The sequence below is a fragment of the Lutra lutra genome, chromosome 14, assembly GCF_902655055.1.
Source record: "Lutra lutra chromosome 14, mLutLut1.2, whole genome shotgun sequence".
NCBI classification, from domain to species: Eukaryota; Metazoa; Chordata; class Mammalia; order Carnivora; family Mustelidae; genus Lutra; species Lutra lutra.
Window position 1 is genome coordinate 57397292 of NC_062291.1, and position 21461 is coordinate 57418752.

The 21461-nt window shown below is 44.9% G+C and overlaps 1 protein-coding gene across 4 annotated transcripts in view; it reads right to left on the reverse strand.

Moving 5' to 3' along the window:
- PIK3AP1 (phosphoinositide-3-kinase adaptor protein 1) overlaps positions 1 to 21461 on the reverse strand; it is a 117316-nt gene that overhangs the window by 59788 nt on the left and 36067 nt on the right. For all 4 annotated transcript variants that reach the window (XM_047701808.1, XM_047701807.1, XM_047701810.1 and 1 more), the window contains one exon: positions 652 to 788. In XM_047701808.1, coding sequence (XP_047557764.1) covers positions 652 to 788 — 137 coding nt within the window. The remainder of the gene's footprint in view (positions 1 to 651; positions 789 to 21461) is intronic.

The window sequence follows — 21461 nt, forward strand, 5'->3', positions numbered from 1 at the left end:
TCTATGAACTTAAGTCTTAGAGGGGTGACACACACTTTCCTGAGCTCGCCTCTCTCTCTCTTTTTTTTTTTTTAAAGATTTTATTTATTTGACAGAGAGATCACAAGTAGGCAGTGAGGCAGGCAGAGAGAGAGGGGGAAGAAGCTCCTCGCTGAGCAGAGAGCCCGATGCAGGGCTCGATCCCAGGACTCTGTGATCATGACCCGAGCCAAAAGCAGAGGCTTTAACCCACTGAGCCACCTAGGCTCTCCTCCCTCTCTCTTATTTAAAGGAGTGAGGTGGGGCGCCTGGGTGCCTCAGTGGGCTAAAGCCTCTGCCTTTGGCTCGGGTCATGATCCCAGAGTCCTGGGATCGAGCCCCACATCGGGCTCTCTGCTCAGCGGGGAGCCTGCTTCCTCCTCTCTCTCTCTCTGCCTGCCTCTCTGTCTACTTGTGATCTCTGTCAAATAAATAAAAACAAAAATCTTTAAAAAAAAAAAAAAAAAAAGGAGTGAGGTGTGCTCAAGGGCTCAGGTACTGGGAATCCCAGGGCAGCTAATCTACAAGAGAATCCCTGAGGGAAGGCTAAGATTACACTCCCTTTACTGCAACAGAAGCAACCACTGAAAAGGCCGTGCACTGTCAGGATCCACCAGCCCCAGGAGCACCTACCCCACAGCGAATACGGTCCGGCTGCACCACCATCAGGTTCCCAGGTGAAGTCTGCTGTGGCAGGTTCTGCTGCTTCAAGTAGGAAGGGACCTTCTCGTCCTCAGTCTCGGTGTCAGTGACTGAATCACAGCCAGAATCTACGGGACAAAGGACATCACTGAATGGGAACACAAGGAAGGAGAACTCATAGACATGTTCCACCCCATGAAAGCCCCAAATATTACCAAATAGGAAATGCTCTGAATGTCAAATAAATACAAGCTGGAGGGAGTGACTCAGGAAATCATGAAAGACAACCTACTGGGAAAAAGTCAATTACCCGTTAGAGCACAAGGGTAGGGTGACAGCAAGAGGAAGACTGTGGAGAAGACCAGAAAGTCTGAAACAGGATGTTGCCCAAGGCTGGCAAGTCTAGTTTCAACCAGTAGGTTTCTGGAAGCTTTACTTCCAGGCTTCCTGCACTGCTGGCTTTGGTGGCTGCGAGGGAAGAAGGCCCCTTCTCCTCAGGTGGGGTCAAGCACGGGCTGTCCACTAAAGGTCATCTTTTGAACATCAAGTAAAACCTGTCCTGTCCAGGAAGCCATTATTCCTTGAGGTCATGGCTAGGCCATGGAGCCACTTTATAGCAACCGTGAAAAGCAATCATTCTCAACAAATCTTGGATCAAAGTAACTGGGTTCCAGATCAGTACCCTAGCCAACACCTATACTGTGCATGGGTTCAGAGCAAGTGAAGGGGGTGGGCAGATGTGTGGGGCATGGCACAGAATGAGATGATGCTGAGGTAATGTAAGTGGAACCTACCAGAACTCTGAGGCAGGGGCTCTTAACTAGGGTTCATCAATTGATAGGCTGTGTGCAAGATTCTGTGTGTGTGTGTGCACGTGCACATGCTTGTCTATACTTCTCTGGAGATAGTCCAAAGCTTTCATCAGATCTCCCAAGAAGGACAAAATGGTTAAGAATCATTAAGGGAAGGAAGGTTCATCCAGTTCCTTTCTTGGGCTGCCTCTTCTTCACTCCTAAACCACTTACAGATCCAGCCAAACATGTCAGGCACTGAGGGGACATGAAGATGAATGAGACATCAAGCCTGCCTTTGGAGAGTCCACAATCTAAAAGGGCAGGTCTAGTGAGAGGCAGGGGTTCTCTTGGCTGATTCCTGCAGGCTGGACTCCCAGGGAAGGAGGTGGCCTCTGGCAGAGCCCACAGTACTCAGCCCTAGTAAAATGCTGGCATGGTGCCTCAGGCCCCCAGAAAGCTGCACCCACAGGCTTGCAGACTAGACCTCAGGTCATAACAGGGGACAGGCCATGCTCCCATGACCATGAAGGCTTTGGTGGGGGAGCTGGGCTGAGGGGGCAAGGCACCATCATGTCTTACTGCTGTAACTGTGAGGCAAGGACCTCCAGGACCTGCTCAGGCTGGGGAGAGGACCCAGGACTCCCAGATATGCAGCTTAAAAACCCCACAGCCTGAGACAGTGGTCTCATTCTAGAGCCTGACATCTGTAATGACAGTTGCCTCTGCATGGCCCCAGACTGTGATGGGTGGGAGGCACACTCCTACTGCTCTTCCCTTCTCTGGGATTTCCCCCATGACTCACTATTCCACAAGGCCTGGCAGAAGCAGCCAGGTCTCTGACCTTGCTTGTACAACAGGAATCCCAGCAGAATTTAGGGCTAAGAGACAAGGTCAAGAACCCTGGGAGTTCCAAGAAGGGTTGATGCTGGTTTTCACTAGGCATCAGAGCCATCAATCTGCTAGAGCTCTCCTTTCCTTTCCAGTCCTACTGACTCCTCTATCAGTGCTAATTATCCCCCTCAAAGGCTAAGTGCAGCAGCTGCCTGCCTCCCTGCTGTCCAGCCATGTTAACAGAGGCGGCCATTTTCTCCTTCTCTGCTGCCTTCTCTCCTTGATGCACCACTCCTACAACTGCCAGGACCCATCCCCACGGACAGAGCTGTACATGCCACCCAAGCAACAACCACCCAGTGAGGGAGACTGTTTAGGAAAGAGCCAAAAAGATCAGTGATAATTAGCATTCTTCTTCTGAATATAATATCACATCAAGCTTTAATATTTTCTTATTAGATGCCTGAACCATCCCATTTTTTTTTCCATTTCTGAGGTTCTTCCTGGATAAGAAAATTACCTCATTGACTTAAAACACCCCATCAGTTACTTGAAACTGCACGAAGTTCCCTGGAATTCCCCCAGAATTGTTTAGACACTACCCTGAATGGTCCAGTGCTAGGCATCAACTTTTGCCAATTCCCTATTCTAAGTTATTTTACAGGTATAAGCTCCTTGGAACAGACCCATTGTACAGTCTTCCACTGCTTCAAAAAAGAAAAACTCTTCATTTCTCCCAAGTTACTGATCTATTATTAGTCAGCTTGCCAAAGAGTCAAAGCTCTAATAAATATATTGAGGAAAGTATAGAGAAAATATAAGTAAACCAATGAGAAAGACATGACAGTGACATATAAGGAGAAGAATTTTAGAAACATACTGATGTGAAAACTTTATGCTACGAATTTTTAAAATTTCAATACAATTTTTATAGAAAAATATGAATTACCAAAACTATCTCAAAACAAGCAAAAAATCTGACAAAATCAATAATCATGGAAGAAAAACTTTCTCAGTTTTCAAATAAAATTCAGAGCATAAGCCACATACCTCTCTTCTTGCGCTGCATTTTAAATTATATTTGCAACAATGTTCTTCTTTATAATAACCAATTTTCCTATCTAGGAAAATTCCATTTATATAGGTTTTATGCCTCTTACTAATATTCAAGAAACAATAAAGTTTAATCCCATTTTATATTACATTTATAAAAAAATTAAACAGCAATTCAATACAATGGATAACCCCCAAATCAAGCTTTAGTCTCATAAAAACTTAATATGTGATAAAGAAAGCATTAGAAATCAGTGTAGAATAAAGAAAATTGTTGGTGAGAAGAATAAATGACTCAGCAGATGGTACTGGAAAAATTTAGCTATTTGGGGTGGGGGTGAAGGGACAGAAGGACTATTTAGATGCTTCCTAATTCTCATATACTCCAAAATAAAGCTTTGATTTAAAGTGAAAAATAAACTAAAGTGAAAAATAAAACAGATCTTAAAAATTAAAAAGATGAAAAAAAATTAAAAATTAAAAAGATGAGGGGCATCTGGGTAGCTCAGTCGATCAGGCAGCTGCCTTTAGCTCAGGTCATGATCCCGGGGTCCTGGGATGGAGCCCCATAGGGCTCCCTGCTCAGAGGGGCACCTGCTTCTCCCTCTGCCTCTGTTCTTCGCCCTGCTCATATTCTCTCACTCTTTCTCTCTCTCTCCAATAAATAAATAAAATCCTTTAAAAAAATTAAAAACTGAAAATTTTATCATTGGTTTGGGAAAAGATTTGTTCATCTTAAACAACTAAAGAAATACAATCTAGGCAAGCAATAGGGTTGGTATGAATTTAAAACTTTAGTAAACAAAGTTTTATAAAACTAAAATCTAAATTGTATTGCTTTGGCAGCATTAGTCATAATAGCCAAGGGTGAAAACAACCCAAATGTCCCTCAGCTAATGAATGGATAGACAAAATATGGTATATTATTCAGTCATAAAAAGGAATAAAATATTGAACATTGAAAACACGATGCTGAGTGAAAGAAGCCAGCCACAAAAGACCACACATTGTGTGATTCCAAATACATAATAATGTCCATAGGAGGCAAATCTATAGAGAAAAAAAGTAGATTAGTGGTTGCCTATGGCTGGGGGCTTGGTGGGGAAGTAGGGCTCGGGGGATGATAGCTAAAGGGTATGCTGTTTCTTTTTGGAGGGTATGAAAATATTCTAGCATTAACAGTGGTGATAGCTGCACAAGTCTGTGAATATCCCCAAAAATCCACTGAATTGTACACTTTAAACGGGTAACTTTTTTGATAGAATGAGCACTGGGTGTGATATCCAACTGATGAATCATTGAACTCTACCTCTGAAACTATTAATGGTCATATGTCAATAGAAATTATTTTTTTGGTTTTTTTTGGGCTTTTGGGGGGGTGTTTTTTTGTGTTAATAGAATTTAAATAAAATTTTGAAAAAACTGGCTAACTTGTACAACATTATGTGAATTATACCTCAATAAAGTTGTTACCAAAAAATCCAATGGCAAATCATAAACTGGTTTAAAATTAGAAATTAATATATATGCCAAGGGGCTAATCTCCTTACTATATGAAGAGATCATAGAAATCTCTTTAAAAACACCAAATAAGTAGATAATTCACAGAAGAAGAAATACAAATTACCTCCCAATCTAAAAAAATAAAACATCTTCATTATCACTAATTATCATGGAAATGCACATAAAAATAACATATCGCTAGTCTACCTTTTTGAATTAGGAAATGTTTGAAGGTGAGGAAAAACAGATACTTACTCTTGTTCGATGCTGAGGGAAGTATAAACTGGTAAGACCTTTCTGGAAAGGCATGTGTCCATATACAGAGAAAGAGAAAGTCTTTAAAATGTTTGTATCCTTTGGTATATAATTCTACTACAAATTTCTCTTAAGTAGGAAAATAAATGTTCAAAATGTAGACAAAGATAATGAACCGAGGTGTCTACTAATTCATTCTTTGCATCCGTGAGAAGTGGAAAACAACTTCACTGTCTGATGAAAGAATACTTAAAAATATTAATTTTGGATGCCTGGGTGGCTCAGTCGGTTAAGCGTCAGCCTTCAGCTCAGGTCATGCATGATCTCAGAGTCCTGGGATTGAGTTCTGCACCAGACTCCTTGCTCAGCATGGAATCTGCTTCTGGCTCTGCCTGCTGTTTCCCCTGCTTGTGCCCGCCCGCTCTCCCCCTCTCTCTCTCTGACAAATAAAATCTTTTTACAGAATATTATTTTCAAAGAGTTTTAAAGTACAAGTTTATGACATTATGTCAAGCAACACAGCAAGATACAAAACCATATATCTTCTAGTGTAGGGTATCAACTATATTAAGAGAAATGGATATAAAGGGTCAGAACAAAATCTGTGCTTGGCTTGTGCATGACCCTTCTTCCCTTCTTCCCCCATTCTTCCTTCCTTCCTACCTATCCATCTTTCATACGTTCTATGAGTTTACACAGGGAGAAAGCACCCGGATGCTGGGGGTTGGGTAAAGAGAAAGCAGCCGAATCTTGTGCCGAATCGTGTCACTAGCTTGGCACAAATGAGACTTACCCTAAGAGTGTGGCACTTGGCAGATACTGGTCAGTGTTCAGATGGGCCATATAAACAGTTCCTTCCAGTAGATCTATCCATTCAGTCACCTGAAATGAATTCGCTCCCAGCAGCGAATTCATTTCAGCAAGTCAGGCAGGATGCCATCCATCCTGAGGCCGACTCTGGAGGCGCTGACACACCACCACTTACCCACTACTACCTTCCAGGGAAGAGCAAACCCAAGGTTTCCTTGGAGGAAATTCTAAGCCAGACGAGAGCACCCCTGAAACCCACCTGACAGAGAGAGACAGCACCACACGTGGCCACTTCAGGATGCAGACCCCTAATGACCCTCCCCATCTTGGGGGGTAGGGCGCTGTCCTGGGACTCAAATAAGAAATGTTTGAGAGAAGGTGCTCTGAAAACCCTGAGGACCTCCCCCCACCCACTGTGAAGTATTATTAAGTATTATTAAGACGCCAACAGTATCCTCACTGCTTTAAAATTGAACAGTATTTCCTCAGCTTTTATAAGGTCCACAGGAACTCTAGAGAAATTATAGACAAAGACTTTCTTGGTGCCTCCGGCTCCCTGGAGTCTCATCTATAAAGGATTCATGTGGCAAATACTCGTTGGATTCAGAAGCAGGAGAAGTTCGTCTCTTTTTTTTTTTTTTTAAGATTTTATTTATTTATTTGACAGAGTTCACAAGTAGGCAGAGAGTCAGGCAGAGAGAGAGAAAGGGAAGGAGGCTCCCTGTTGAGCAGACCGCCTGATGCAGGGTCAATGCCAGGACCCTGAGATCATGACCTAAGCCGAAGGCAGAGGCTTTAACCCACTGAGCCACCCAGGTGCCCTGAAAAGTTCATCTCTTGAGAGAACTTGCCTATTTTCTCCTATTAGCAAGAAGAGGCTAACATGTGTGTTTCACACTTTGCCTTCTCTGCCAGATAATTCAGTGACCGTTTTTCTTAACTCCTATTATACTCTCATCCAGGGCCTGGGCTTGCCTATTAGTCTTTTTAAATATTGTGTTTCATTTTGGAGTCTGCTCCAAATACTCTAGAGATTTAGGCCAGACGCGAATCCACGTTTCTCAAACTGGCATCTGCCAAAAGGCCTCAGATATCATCCTTATGAGAATTTGTGCTCAGGCTTTTCATTGAGTCCTTATGAGAATCAGTGCCTCTGAAGTAAGATGCAAAGACATTCCAGATTCTCAGGATGACCGTGTTATAATTGGGTCCTGCCACAAGACGGTGGTGCCTGCGTGTGCGTGTGTGGGGGGGTCAGCAGCTAGACGGTGTTGCACGGGAGGTCAGGGGCCAATGAGGGAAGAAGAGAGGCGGCAGGGCGATATGCGTTGGAGGTGTCTGAGCCCCACGAACACCAGAGGCTTCCCTGTACACTACTTCATACAGAGAAATGTGGTGGGAGATCCAAGCCCCAGCATAACCCAGGGGAGTCACAGCAAGCCCCCTCAGTGGACAGAGCAAGCACCACAGCCTCAAGCCACGCTAGTGGTGCTGTGGTAATAAGCCAGCCTCATCTGGCTAAAAAAGCCCTGTCCGGCTGCCTTTTATTCATTTCACACCGACATCGGTATTTTGCTCGTGTTTTGCTTTCCGAGGTGGGAAGGAACAGCAAACATAAGGAGATGAATATGTTTATACATATTTAAAAACAGCAGAATAATCTGTCAACACTAAGGGTTCGTAATTTTTATCCTTTATGAGGGTGTCTCTGTATTGTCTGGGTCAACAAACTGCGCATTGTGAATGCAACGCATGAGTGTGTGCCGGGACGGCCACCACGCCCCATGGAGCCGCGCATGTTCAGTGACAATGTTGGGGACAGACCCCTCCCTACTAATAGTAACAGTAGAAGTTACCTGTTACTGAATACTGTGGGGACTGCTTGATAGTCTTAATCTCATTTAATACTTGCGACAACGCTGGGAGATTGGAACTATTATCTTATCCTCATTTTAGAGATGGAAACCCTGTGCCTGAAGGACGGAAGGAAGCAAGCCAGCGGGAACTGGCCCCCAGCAGTCCGGGCCCTGCTGGTTTGTGGCCGGGTCCGGGGCAGGAAGCAGCTGTCACTCGCTGTTCCTGGTGTGGGGCTCTGGTGGCCACGTAAGGAGACACAACTGAGGCTTTAGCTTGCCAATGCCTGGTGGGGCTGCCTCATTCTGAGCCAAGACACCCTGGGTTAGATGTGCTGCAACCCACCACCTGGGCCAACGGGCACATGCCAAGGATGGGGTTTAAATCAAGCGACACTGAACACCCACGGAACCAGCGGGGTCCTGTGAGCTCAAGAGGCCTGACCCTAGGCTGCATTCTCTTCCCATCCAGTTAAGTTTTCAGACCAATAAGTTTGCTGTCTTTTTCCTGCACACTGTCTGGTAGTCAGTCAGAACCACGGCTTTTTGACAGCCTGTGGGGGGCCGGAGGATGGTGTTTGCTGGTCTTGGGAGAGTTTTTTCAGAATACACAAGCTAACTTTTCTTGTAAGTTAATGCTTAGCTCCGAGAAAACTGTAAACAAGGATCATTCATTTAAACAACCACATTTGTTGAGCATTTACTATATGCCAGGACCCAGGCAAAACCCTTAACATATGTGATTCTATTCTATCACAAGGGATTGATATGATTCTGCCCATTTCCCAGATGAGAACACTGGGACATAGAAATTTAAGGAAGTTGGGACGCCTGGGTGACTCAGTGGGTTAAAGCCTCTGCCTTCAGCTCAGATCATGATCTCAGGGTCCTAGGATCGAGTCCCTCGTCAGGCTCTCTGCTTGGCAGGGAGCCTGCTTCCTCCTTTCTCTCTGCCTGCCTCTCTGCCTACTTGTGATCTCTGTCTGTCAAATCAATAAATAAAAACTTTAAAAAAATAAAAATAAAAATAGGGGCGCCTGGGTGGCTCAGTGGGTTAAAGCCTCTGCCTTCGGCTCAGGTCGTGATCCCAGAGTCCTGGGATCGAGCCCCGCATGGGGCTCTCTGCTCAGCAGGGAGCCTGCTTCCCCCTCTCTCTCTGCCTGCTTCTCTGTGATCTCCATCTGTCAAATAAATAAATAAATAAATAAATCTTAAAAAAAAAAAATAAAGCCAAAATTTAAAAAAAAGAAAGAAAGAAAGAAAGAAATTTAAGGAAGTTATCCAAATCATGCAGGTGTTTCATGTATGAAAATTTAACCCCCAAATCCAGGCTTTCACGCACTCTGGTAGTGTTTTCCACACTGTGAACCATGTAACCTGCTGTGTGGGAGATGATTCCAAAGCTACAGCAAATATTTGGTGACACTGAACTGCATAGTAGAAAGCAATCCCCTTTCATTCCTTCAACCCCACTTATTTTGAGATGAAGGCTTAGTATGGTAAGAGCATCCCCTAAATATCTTTTTCACATGCTTTTCTTTTTCTCCCTTTGTACTATGGTGAGGACAAGGTCTCAAGCTCACAGACTTCTTTCTGTAGGTATGAGTATCCAGTAGAACTTACTGTCATTTACTATAAACCACTGTTTTGTAGTACTTAATACCACTTATAAAACTTAATAACACTGTTTGATTTTTATTGTCTTTATTTTTAAAGTTATCTTCTTTTTATACTAAGAGATAACCGGTTTTTCCACTATAGTGGCAAAGTTTCCTTTTAGAACAAATTTACTTAAATAAAAAACCATGCAATGACTCAAAGAAAATACTTTTGCTAGTATGAAAGACAAAGACTATGGTGATGGCTATGTGACACTGCAAATGGAATTAATGTCACTGAATTGTGTACTTACAATTGGATAAAATGACAAATATGTCACTTATATTTTGCCACATTTTAAAAACTGGTAAAGTAATATACCGAAAAAATTGAATTTTACACTTTAAATGGGTGAACTGCATGGCATATGAATTATATCACAATAAAATTGTTTTAAATAAATAAATAAATAAGTCTGTTGAAAAAAATAAACCAAAAACCATGTTGATGGTTCTCAAATGACCAAAGTTTGAGGAAAGCTGAATTATGCTATACAGTTTCCATTACGTTAAGCTAAATTTATTAGTGATTTTTAAAGTAAGGGAAAGTGAAGGGAGGAAGGGAAGAAGAAGGCCTATAGCATAAATGTATTGAATTATTTTCTTAAAGTTTTAGGTGAAAAGGAAAAAGAAAGTGAAAAAGAAAGATATTAAGGAGGCACATTTTTAGCAGAGACGAAACAACTTTCTGCCAACCTAGGCCCAAAAGGAATGCTCACTGGGGCCAGTCCAGTTGTGGTCATTGGGGAACATATATCCATGGGCTGGAATGAAATAGGAGAAGATCATCAGTTGCATCCAAGATTTCCAGTGCAGGTGATAAAAGAAAGAGTGAAGTAGAGTCAAAGATTTCTTAGAATAGTATAGAAATAAATAGCCAAGCAACCTAGTGGCAGGGTCCATGAAAGAAAGGAGCCATGTTCCCTCTGTATTTGCATCCCGGGTCAGGGACCCAAATTTAACCATCACACTAATGAGGCAGGAATACAGAGAGTTGCCTGAAGTCTGGAGAAATTTCCAGTGGTTTTCCCACTCAGGATGAAACTTCTCATGTATTATGATTTTCACCCATCCTAACCAAGCCACCATGATAAAACTACAAAACAAAGATACCTGAAAGCCAGACATAAAATGTTCTGAAGCCTGAGTTTTCAAGTCACCTAGCAAATATCTACTGAATATGTCTGACATGGGACCCACTGGGGAGTGCCAAGAATGTGTCCTCTATAGTCTTGGCCTCAAGAAGCTTACAGCTGATGGGACGCCTGGGTAGCTCAATTGGTTAAGCATCTGCTGGAGGGAGCCCCACGTTAGCGGGGAGTCTGCTTCTCCCTCTCCTTCTCCCTCTATTGCTCCCTGCCCCCACCCCTTCCCTGCTCCTGCTCTCTCTCATCTGTCTCAAATAAATAAAATCTTAAAAGAAGAAGAAGACGCAAAAGAAGAAGAAGCAGCTGACAGCTGAATTAGAAACAGGAGGCTCCACATGGAAAACCTGAGACAACTATCAAATCCCTTATCAGCAAGCACCAGCCTGTGTGGTAAGACTCTGACTTCGCCTCAATGACATTAAGTTTCCAAGCATTTAAAAGTGCTGCCACACGAAAAATAGAACAGAAGTTTAGGAAGTTGAGAACAACTTCCTGAAGGATGAAGAAGGCAAATTAACTTACTTTAACTAAGTCGAATAGCATCTGGAGGCTGCGATTACCCTTCAGTGAAAAAGGTACATTTCCATTTAATTTAATAAAATAAATCATAGCTCATTCCTTCAACATATATTCATTGCCTATCCACGAATAACCAAGATTCAAAGCCTATCCTAGGACCTCCAAGAAATGTAGGGGTGAGAACATTTCTGGCCTCCCTGACAGTGGGGGCGACCACATAAGCCAGAAACCCGGGAGAGCTTCTCTCAACTTCCAGAGACAAAAGAGAACAGGAATAACTTGGAAAAAAAAATTATGAGGGATAAGCAGGAATTTATAAATAAAATACAGTTTATGACCACCATAGGATCAAAGTAGGAAGGACATCCCCAAAGAAATGGCAAGTAAGGCCTTGAAAGACACAGAGAATGCTGACGAGGGGGTCAGAGCGACTTTCCTGGCTGAGGTAAAGGCATGGTTAAAGGCACAAAGGCTTGACATCAAATGATGTGTTTGAGCCACAGGAAGCAATGTGGGGGCACCTTGTATATAGGGTTAGAGGGGAAAGGGAACCTGAGAGTCAGCGAGGACGCTTGAATGCCATTCAAGGACTTTAGTTGTGTATCAAAGACCTATCAGCAAACACTTCATGAGAAAAGGAAAGCCTATAAAATAGAGACTGAAAATACAGCTTCGTTTTTCTAAAAGTGGAAGAACTTTGCTTGTTCTCTGGAATAATTCCAGAGACACAAGCAGAATATATCAGCTCTTCTGTAAATCTTAGTCAGAATCGAGAAGGGGAGTGGCTGACCAGCCATCACACCCTGAGCAAACAAACAGTGCCTCCAAATATATAACTACATAAACCAGTGGCTAACAAACTGTTACCAAGCCAACATCCTGCTCTGCTTTCATGAGCAAACGAGATGCTATAATTAACCCAATGTCTGAAAGTGGACCACAAGCATGGTTCACACAATGCTTAAAGAAATGATTCTTAAGTAGACTAAACATTTCTCCTACCATGTATCTGGTTTCTAAGATATCAGCTCAGAAAATTGGTGTCATGGTTATTATTGTATCCTTAGAAAGCGCAAAAGGAGACCTCAGGCCTGGCCTCATCCCCAAATTCCAAATGTGTGGATCCAGATGAGGGAGATTTTGCTCTCCCTGCGAGAGCATGTGGGTTCTGGGGTGAAATGAGAGGCCTGCAATGGTGGTACTCAGGTTTTGAGTTTCAATACCCACTCCCCCCCTCCCCGCTTCCTGGCAAACATCAAGACTGCTTATTCATTTTAGTCAACACCCATGGGTCTTTCTCCTGCCTTGTTTACCCACCTCAGTTAATGGGTACTGAATTTCCTGTCCAATGAACCCCTTTCACTTAAAAAAACCTCCCAACACAGTAACAAGTACACCAAAGCCGCAAGTCACCAACTCCCGGCAAAGGCACATACAGTCATCAGTCCAAATGACGGTAGGAGAGTCAGAGGAATGCCGTACCCGCCACATATCTTACTGGCATTAAAGTCACGGCGGGGGGGGGGGAGATCATTTAGCAGTGTTAATGTGCGTTCACTAAAGTGACATCAGTCATTGTCCTTGTCACCTTCCTCACCATCATCATCTCCATGATGCCAAAAAGGTAAGGCAGAGTCCTATAGGCATATCCCCAACTCAAATAGCCCCATGGTGGCCACTCTGCCTCCCTGGAAACAAGGAGAAAGGAACAGAAAGGAGGAGCAAGAAGGAGTCCCCTCCTCCTGCAAGCCCAGGCTCGCTGCCTGACGTAGCGGGTGCCGCTGAGTTTCCCAACACTCGCCAGCTCACCTGTCACATCCAACCTGCTTTGCCATCCCGATGTTCTGTGCCAGCTACAGGTTCCTGAGGCTGCCCAGTTTCATCACACATCAGTGGATCTGTAGTGCTAGCTAGAGGTCTCTGGATCGGGACTCCACATACCTCAACGCCAGTCGTTACCACCAACTCACATAGACAAGGAATCCTTCCTCCTTCCTTCACCGGGTAATTCCTCTGGCCCTCCTCCAGGGACCTGAAGTTCAGGACAAGGAAGCTGCTGTGCGGGAGGAGAGGAGACCTTGGGTCTCTCAGATCTCTGTCTTACCCTCACCCAGTGGCTCTAAGTGAACTATTCAAAGTGTTAGTTTTGTTTTGCTTTAAAGCAAAAGATGAGGGCTCTTCCCTTCCCCTCCCCAACAGTACCCTACCTGCTCTTCAGCTTGCATAAAAATAGCCCCACAGCTGAGGTTGCCATGACAACCAAAGAGACCTTGACAACAGGACTCATGCCCCCTAGACTTGCTTGGCCCCTCCAGCCCTCTTCCAGGTTCAACCTTCTAGAAACTTCCCTGAGTAAGTGAGCCAAACTGCTCCATTCCCACCAAGAAGCCAGGGGTTATTTGGAGTTTTCACACCACTCGGTGCCTCAGGAACAAATGCTTAATTTGTTCTCACTTCTTCCTCTCAATGGCCTCAGGTACCCGTGACCGATGTGACTATCTCCCACTTGGCAGATGGCAAAACGGGGCACACCAGGACGTGAACTGACTTGCCCTCGGTCACCAGCAGCGGGTTTAATGGTAGAGCCACATTTAGAACTCAAGGTTCCCATCCCCTAACCAGTTCCCTGGCTGAAGGAATGGCTGATCTCAAGAAAGAGGACCCCACTGGAGAAATAATTCCTCCAGGTGAGCTGCTTCCTGGCCACAGACAAAAGTGCCCTCAACCAGTCTCTGACATAAATCTGGGAAGGGTTGCAGAAAGCCACATTTACCCTGGACCCAGCATATCTCTGGGGATGCTCCCAGCACAGCTTTCATGGGCCAAGTTTATCAAGATCCTTAAGAAACACTGTCCATACCTGCGTTCCAAAAGCCACCAATGGGGACAAGGGTCTCCACCAGGACTCTTGGGGCTGGAGGCCTGCAGGCCCCTGTTTCACCGTTCAGAAAACCCCAGTGTTGCTAACCAAGCGGGAGGTACCACAGCCTCTGTGAAGATTTCCTCTTTCTTCATCTCTTTCCGATACTTATAAATGTGCTTCCTCTCTCTATGTAAATTTCGTTCAAATGGCAGGACACAGGCTTGTAATGAGGCCATTAAACTCTTTAAACAGCCTCTTCTGAGTTTCCTGGTTCAGGAATCAATTCTAATCTAAACAGACATTGACATCTGGATTTACTGGTGTGAGGATAGAAAAACCGGCTTTGTCTAGGGCTGGCCACAAAAATGCAGTTTATTTTCACCTGGCCAAGAACTGAGACACCAAAGGCAACTCTTTCTTTTTTTTTTTTTTTTTTTTTGAGAAGGAGGGTGGAGAGAGCAGAACGGGGTGAGAAGGCAGAGGGAGAAGGAGACTCCCCGCTGAGCAGGGAGTGGACTCCAGGCCAGATCCCAGGACCCCAAGATCATGACCTGAGCTGAAGGCAGATGCTTAACCAACTGAGCCACACAGACACCCCTTGATAATAGAAATGAGCTTAGGAAATCGTGAAGAAAACTCTTTTTGTTTTATCCTCTCTACCACTCCACTGTCACACTTACAAGAAAGACTAAGGTGACGTTTATTTTTCCTACTGTTGCTGACCGTTAGCATTCTACCCAGCTAGAACAGGAAACTGGACTGGTCAGTTTCACTTTCCGTTCTTAGGAAGCGTAACTTTCCCTCCTCAACCTGAAAGGCAGCATCTGGACTCACAGAAGAGTCAAATCGGGCTGGGGACAGGCTTCTCCTCAGCGACTGCCTTAAAAAAAAAACCAAACAACACGATGGCATTCCAAATTGCTTAAATAATTATGGGCCAAAATAGAAACTCCTTTAACCCAGGGGCTGCTGATTGCCTCCCACCCTAGCAATTAAAACCTGCTCCACTAAAGGCAAGGCTCTACAGCTATTATATCCTATTTTCTAGCAATATAAATGCAGCTGTTCGTGGGGTTCTGGAAGAGTGCAGTCAGCAAAACCACAGGGGCCTAGATTCAAGTCCCACCGCTACCACTGACTGGGTAATCATGACTTTCCTAAGCTTCAATTTCCTCTCCTTTAAAATGAGATTATTTATACCTGCCCGGCCTGCTGCACAGGCTCATTGGGATTAAGTGACAAATGCAGAAGCCTTTGGAAAACTGAAAAGTGCCCGACAAAGTTAAGTATTTGTTATTTTTGTTGTTACTCATTTACCGAATAAGAGTTCTGCAAGACGACTGCCCCTGTAGAAATGGACAGGAGTGTACCACTGCATCTGTCCAGAGCCAGACCCATGAAGTGAGGGCCATACGGCCCAGGCCCAGGGATGCTCCTGGTAGCCAAGGAGACAGGAAACAACAGAGATCAGGCTACTCCCAGGCACCAGCAGCAAGCCTTGAATCTACACAACAAAAGAGGTGTCCTGAGCGCACCAGATCATCTAGTGAGCTGGTTCCCACGGTGGTGGCAGTCCAGGGGATTTTCTGTTGCAGTGGAAGCGTGCGTCCCCAGGCATGGTCACACATAGTTAGAACAAGCAGCACGGTCAGGAGCCATGGAGCAGAGCAATCAGTAAGTCCAAGAGCTTTCTGCCTGCGTCCAGACCCGAGCTCTGCCACTTCCTTCTGTCTGCCTCAGCTGCCCCTTGGGCAAACAGAAATCATCATATCATAGATCTCCCACAATAGTCGTAAGTACATCATGAGTTGATTCATATACAATGCCTGAAGAACACTTGACAGACAGCAAGCCCTGGAGAGTCCTTAGCAATTAGTATTGTTGATGTGTTGACCAAATCGCTCTCCCACTGTGATTTCCTTTGAGGGCAGATTCCCTGACATTCGTCTTTTGATCCCCAGAGCCTAGAACATAGTGAAATCGATGAATGCTTCTTCCATGAATGGACGAATCGATGAATAAGATAAGACTGATCACCCAAGTAACTACCAGGGAGAAACTACAACAGGGAGGACCAACACTGGGCTTTGTGCCATGGGGCTTTTAGGGCAGGATCTGGAGAGAAGCAGGAAATTGTCTGACCCTCCAGTTCACGCTCGCAGGCTGAGCCAAGCTGCCCTGGGAATTCGACATGGTACACACACTGTATTGGTCCAGGTCTTCTGAAAAGCAAACACTGAGGTGGAATTAAACATGCAAGGATTACATCAGGGAAAGTACCTGGGGCAGAAAATGGGGAGGAAAGCCGGAGAAATCATCACATGGTCTGAGGCCAGATAAAGAAGAGGGGGAAGGAAGGATGACTGCAAGCGTCCTAGACCACCTAGCCGTCTAAGGAAGTTCCACAAGCCTCTCTCAAGGAGTTCTCAAGCTGCAGGTGGCCCCTGGAGGAGTCCCACGTCTCCCGGGAGCCAGCCTGCTGTAGTAGCCCTACCAAGCTCAGCCACTAGCTGGGAGCAGGCATGATGCCAGAACCTTAGGCAAATGCTGGTTTGGGTTCAGATTGTAGCCCTGGGGCGCGTGGTCAATTCCACTCAGCTGGAGGTCTGCCAGGCCCATTTTCGGGACAGCCACCCATAGGGTAGTCCTTAAGAGCGCTGGACTCCAGATCCAGAAAATCTAGGTTGAATCTCAGCTCTTACCAGCTGGTTACATTAGGCAAATTGTGCAACCTCTCAAAGCCTCATTTTCCTTATTTGCCCCATGGAAATTACAATCCCAGCCTCTCAGGATTGTTACTGTTGTGCACTGTGCCTGACGCATAGTGAGTGCTTCCTAAGAGGCAGCTGTCATTTCTCTACATTTACTAGTAATCATGAAGCACTTCTATGAGCAATCAGGACATGAAATAGCCCCATGGTTGCGTACCTTGCATTTGAGTTCTTGTGAGTCTACTACAGGGCTAAGGGACAGAAGCCTAGAGCCATGGTTAGGCAGTATCACGATTTAAACAACCAAACCAGTCTGTCTACAAATGAAAGGTCCCAGGGACTTCCCTATCTGGCTGTTTCCTGGAGAGGAGGCCAAGGGGAGGTGGTGGTGGGCCAGAATCCACCCTGAGCCACATCCACCTCCTCTTTTGTTCCATTTGCCATGGTTTGTCTACAGTGTTGCCAGTCTGTCCCCGGCTAGCTGTCTGCCTCTTAAAGACAGCGTGCTCGGCACACCTCCCTGCCCCCAAGAACAGGACCATCCCTGAGCTCAGAGAGACAGGACTCTGCAGCACTATGTCCATTCTGAGCACCTGCTGGGGGACTCTTTGCTTGCCTTTGTCTCTGGGACAAATTAATTGTTCACTTAAAACCTTGGCCAGATTTCTGCTAGTGGTCATTGCCTGGCTGCTGCTGGCTTCAGGCCCCTACATCCGCCCACTTCTTGGGCTGGCTATGACCTGGAGCACTTGGGCTGGCTATGACCTGGAGCCCAGTTCAGCTACCCTGGGCCTCTCCCAGCCTTGCTGCTCTCAGGCCTTGGTGCCCCCCAGACAAGCAGTAAAACACTCATGACTTCCACCACCACCTCAGAGGACTTTTTGCCAACCTGCCATTTCCCAGAAGGAGACCGAAAACACACACTGGGATTTTTTTTTCCTTCGGGGGTAAGGGTTGTCTATGAAGGAATGACCTTCAGTTTTTCTAACTGAAAAGAGTCAAAATTAAACTAAAAAATATTGATTTTGTTTAATAATTAACAGCTTGACAGAGCTGATCAAACTGTATCTAAGTTTCCATTTTACTGGGACTTTTTCAGGAAACGTTAACTTTCTGTGTTGGAGCTGGAATCCAACACAAGCCGCCTTGTTGCAGTCAGAGGTTGGAACGCCAAGGGCACAAAATAAAGGAACTGGTTGAACCTTCCCAATCAAGCCGAAGTGGGCCTTTCCAACTGAAGCAAGGGAGGGTCACTCCGGGAAGTGAAAGGAAAGAAAGCTTCCCGGCAGTAAACAGGCCAGCCTCGTGCTTACATGGCCTCCAACGGGAGCACCGAGCCCAGCTCTGAATGTGTCTTCTTTCTCTCCTCCGGGTCCCTAGCAGGAGCTGGGGAAGCACGAGGGCCAACCTGACACCAGACATAGCCGATGTCCAGGACAGAGAATTCCTGCCACCAGGGAGAAATGGTGGCTGGGCCATCCCCCCCGCCCATTACATGTAAACATATTTACAGGCTTAGTAATTATCTTCTCCACAACATCTCTGTCTCTTGCATTGCATTGATTGCCTCTGCATTGATCCCTCTTACCAACTGAAAATCAATCAGATTTGGTTTCCTCGCAAATCGAAATGCTTGAAAACTGATATGCTGAAGCAAAACCTGGGCATTCTCACACTTTGACCCTCAGGTCAATGATCCATTAACCACCTATCCCTGGTGAGTCACATTCTTACTCCCAGTTGTCCGCCTTTGTGTTAAGACAGCGTGGACAGGGGCGCCTGGGTGGCTCAGTGGGTTAAGCCGCTGCCTTCGGCTCAGGTCATGATCTCGGGGTCCTGGGATCGAGTCCCGCATCGGGTTCTCTGCTCAGCGGAGATCCTGCTTCCCTCTCTCTCTCTCTGCCTGCCTCTCCATCTACTTGTGATCTCTCTCTGTCAAATAAATAAATAAAATCTTAAAAAAAAAAAAAAAAAAAGACAGCGTGGACGACATAATGTGATTTCAGGGGCCCTGTCCAGCCCTGACACTCTGGATGACATCCCACCTGCCATGTGATCCTCTGACCTTCTGGAAACATCCTTCCCCAACAAGCCCAGTCTGGGTAAGTACGTACGAGATACATAGCAGGAGGGCACACTTCCTGCTTCAGAATCACAGGCATGAGAGCAAAATACAGTTTTCACTGTAATTTTATATTTAACTACAGGAACCACTAGAAACCTAATCAACATTGGGATCAGAATAAAAAAAAAATCTACCCAAGTGATTCACACTTCTAGGAGAAGAAGGCAGGAGTGTTTGCAAATTCCTTATTTGCAAATGAGGACATTTGTGAACCAGGGTCATAAATTCAAATGGAGAAATTGTGGTGCTTTTAAAGCACAGTCAACATTCTATTACAACATTATATTTTAAAATAACAAAACTGTTATTTTTATAATACAAACGATGAAAGGTGGACATCAAAAGAGGTTCCAACAAATAGAAAAGTATTTCCCCATAATCCTTGCAGCCCTGTGTCCACCACTCCCGCCATGCCCCTCAGCCAGAAGTTCTCAGGGCACCAGACCCTGCTCTTTTTCACTTTTCCTCTCCACACACTGTAGGCCTTCTATATGTTGTGTTTTGCAAATCCAATAGTCACAATATGGCTTATTTCCCCTTTGGTCAGGGTTCAATAATCTTCCAAACGTGGGGGTGGCAGACACAGGCCCCATTAGGGGCAGAGAAGAATGTTCGCTCATCTGAACTGGGCAAGGAGCACCTGGAAGGTTCTCATGCACAAAAACCTCCCCCACCTCCACATGCTACTAATAAAAACTTCATCTGAGTTATCACACTGGGGATAATGCAAATGTCCTGAGGAAAGGTTCAGCTTCAAGGTCACTCACACATTAGTGAGAATTATTTTTGAATCTTAGATCATGACGTCTGAAACACACTAAAGAATCGTTTAGAGCAAAATTCTACTCAGTAAAAGATTTTTTAAAAATCATAGTGAACCTGTACTTGAATACTTACAGTGGCAAAGGCGGCATTCTTGTCTACTTTACTAATGGGAATTTCAAATTATCTGGGAAAGCTCATCCTTGTCTTCAGCCCAGCCCCTGCACAGTCTTAATATTAAGATGGTTGGCTGCAGGTAAAGGAAATCCCAACTCAAAAGCCTTCAGCAGATAAGGACCTTGATCTCTCAGAGTAGGAAGTCTGGCAGGACAGATCTGAGGGCTGGCTGTCACAAGACTTCATTGACACCATCAAGGCCCCAGGTTCTTCCCATTTCTCTATCCTATCATCCTGCCACATAAGCCTCATTCTCAAGTTGGAAGCACAACAGGTGCGGTGTCCGCAAGTTCACTCCAGCCACAACAAGGCCCAGAGGAAAAAGAAAGATTCCCCCAAGCATGGAATATAAACTCTCTACCTTCCCTCTGACCGTTTCAACCGCTATCACCTGTCAGCGGGGGAATGCCATCCACTCACCAGCTCCACTAATCATCCAGGGCGGAAGAATGTTGGAAATTCCACCATAACGTCCATCCCTCCTGCCTGCCAACAACTTCCACCTCGAACAAAGTTCTCCGTCACCTGGCAACTCAGAACACAGCTACCTCACTTGGTCTTTACTCTGTGAATGCACACATCTGGGTCCTCCTCTTCTTGTGAGGACAGCAGTCATCTTGGATTAGAGCTCATCCTACTGCCCTTACTTTAACATTAAATACTCCCTAAAAAGACCCCATCTCCAATACAATCATATTCTGAGCTACTAGGAGGCAGGATTTCAACAAATGAATTTGTAGGGGGGAGAAATAACTGAACCCCTAATAAATTTGATGTCTGTATTCGCCTCAAGGTTAGAGAAAAACTGGACAGGAAATCTAAAACCAGAGGCTCTGAAAATCTACTAGCCACTCCTCTGATGACGATCATTAAAGAAGAACCATTAATTCGGTTACCTTCTCATTTTGGAGAGAGGATTCTGACAAGGTTTGAGAGAATGCTGAAGAGAAAGATTGTTCTGGAAACCGGAGCATTTCTAGTTGAGCAAAAAGAGGATCTCTACAAGGGTGTTTCCCCAGTCAGAATGGGTGACTTTGGATATGAAGGGGGCTGCTGAGCAGAATCATAGTGGAGCAGGAAAAAGGAAAAAGAGCCAGAAGGTTCTCAAAAGGCAAATTCAGTTATTTCCCAATTTTACTTAGAATCTGCACAGCAGCAACCGCAATCAGTACGCTGAAAATTATCCTGAATGCCTATAGCCCAGATCAACTATATCTGTCTTCATTATTTGGGTCTGCAATTAGCCAGGTGGGCAGTGATAACTCAGCATTTTGCCCAGAGACCTGAAGATCCTGTTGCTACAGGTGGGATGAATGGGAAACAACTGGTATGCTTTCTCAAGCTTATCCTCTTTAAAAAATATACACATGCAATTATAGATCATAAATAAATAAATGGAGGGGGGTACTCTTAGAGCAACTACACATAAATACTAAAGAGTTAAGTAGATAGGCTGAAGAGTAAGACTCAAAGAAACAAATGCTAGTTTGTAATCAGGTTGGTTACTCACAGATCCATGACTGTTCCTTCTTAGATTAAATCGCTTAACTGAAGAGCCAAAAAAGCCTGCTTTCCAGGTAGATTTACAATTCTAATGCCTGAAAGCTTTAGGGTAACATGATGTGATTAACCTTTCCGCTATTTTTCCCCCTTCTTGCTGCTATGTACACGTACTCAAACACTGGAAATTGAGGCTAGAAGGTCTACAAAGGTCACTCAGCCCAGTTCTTGTATCTGGT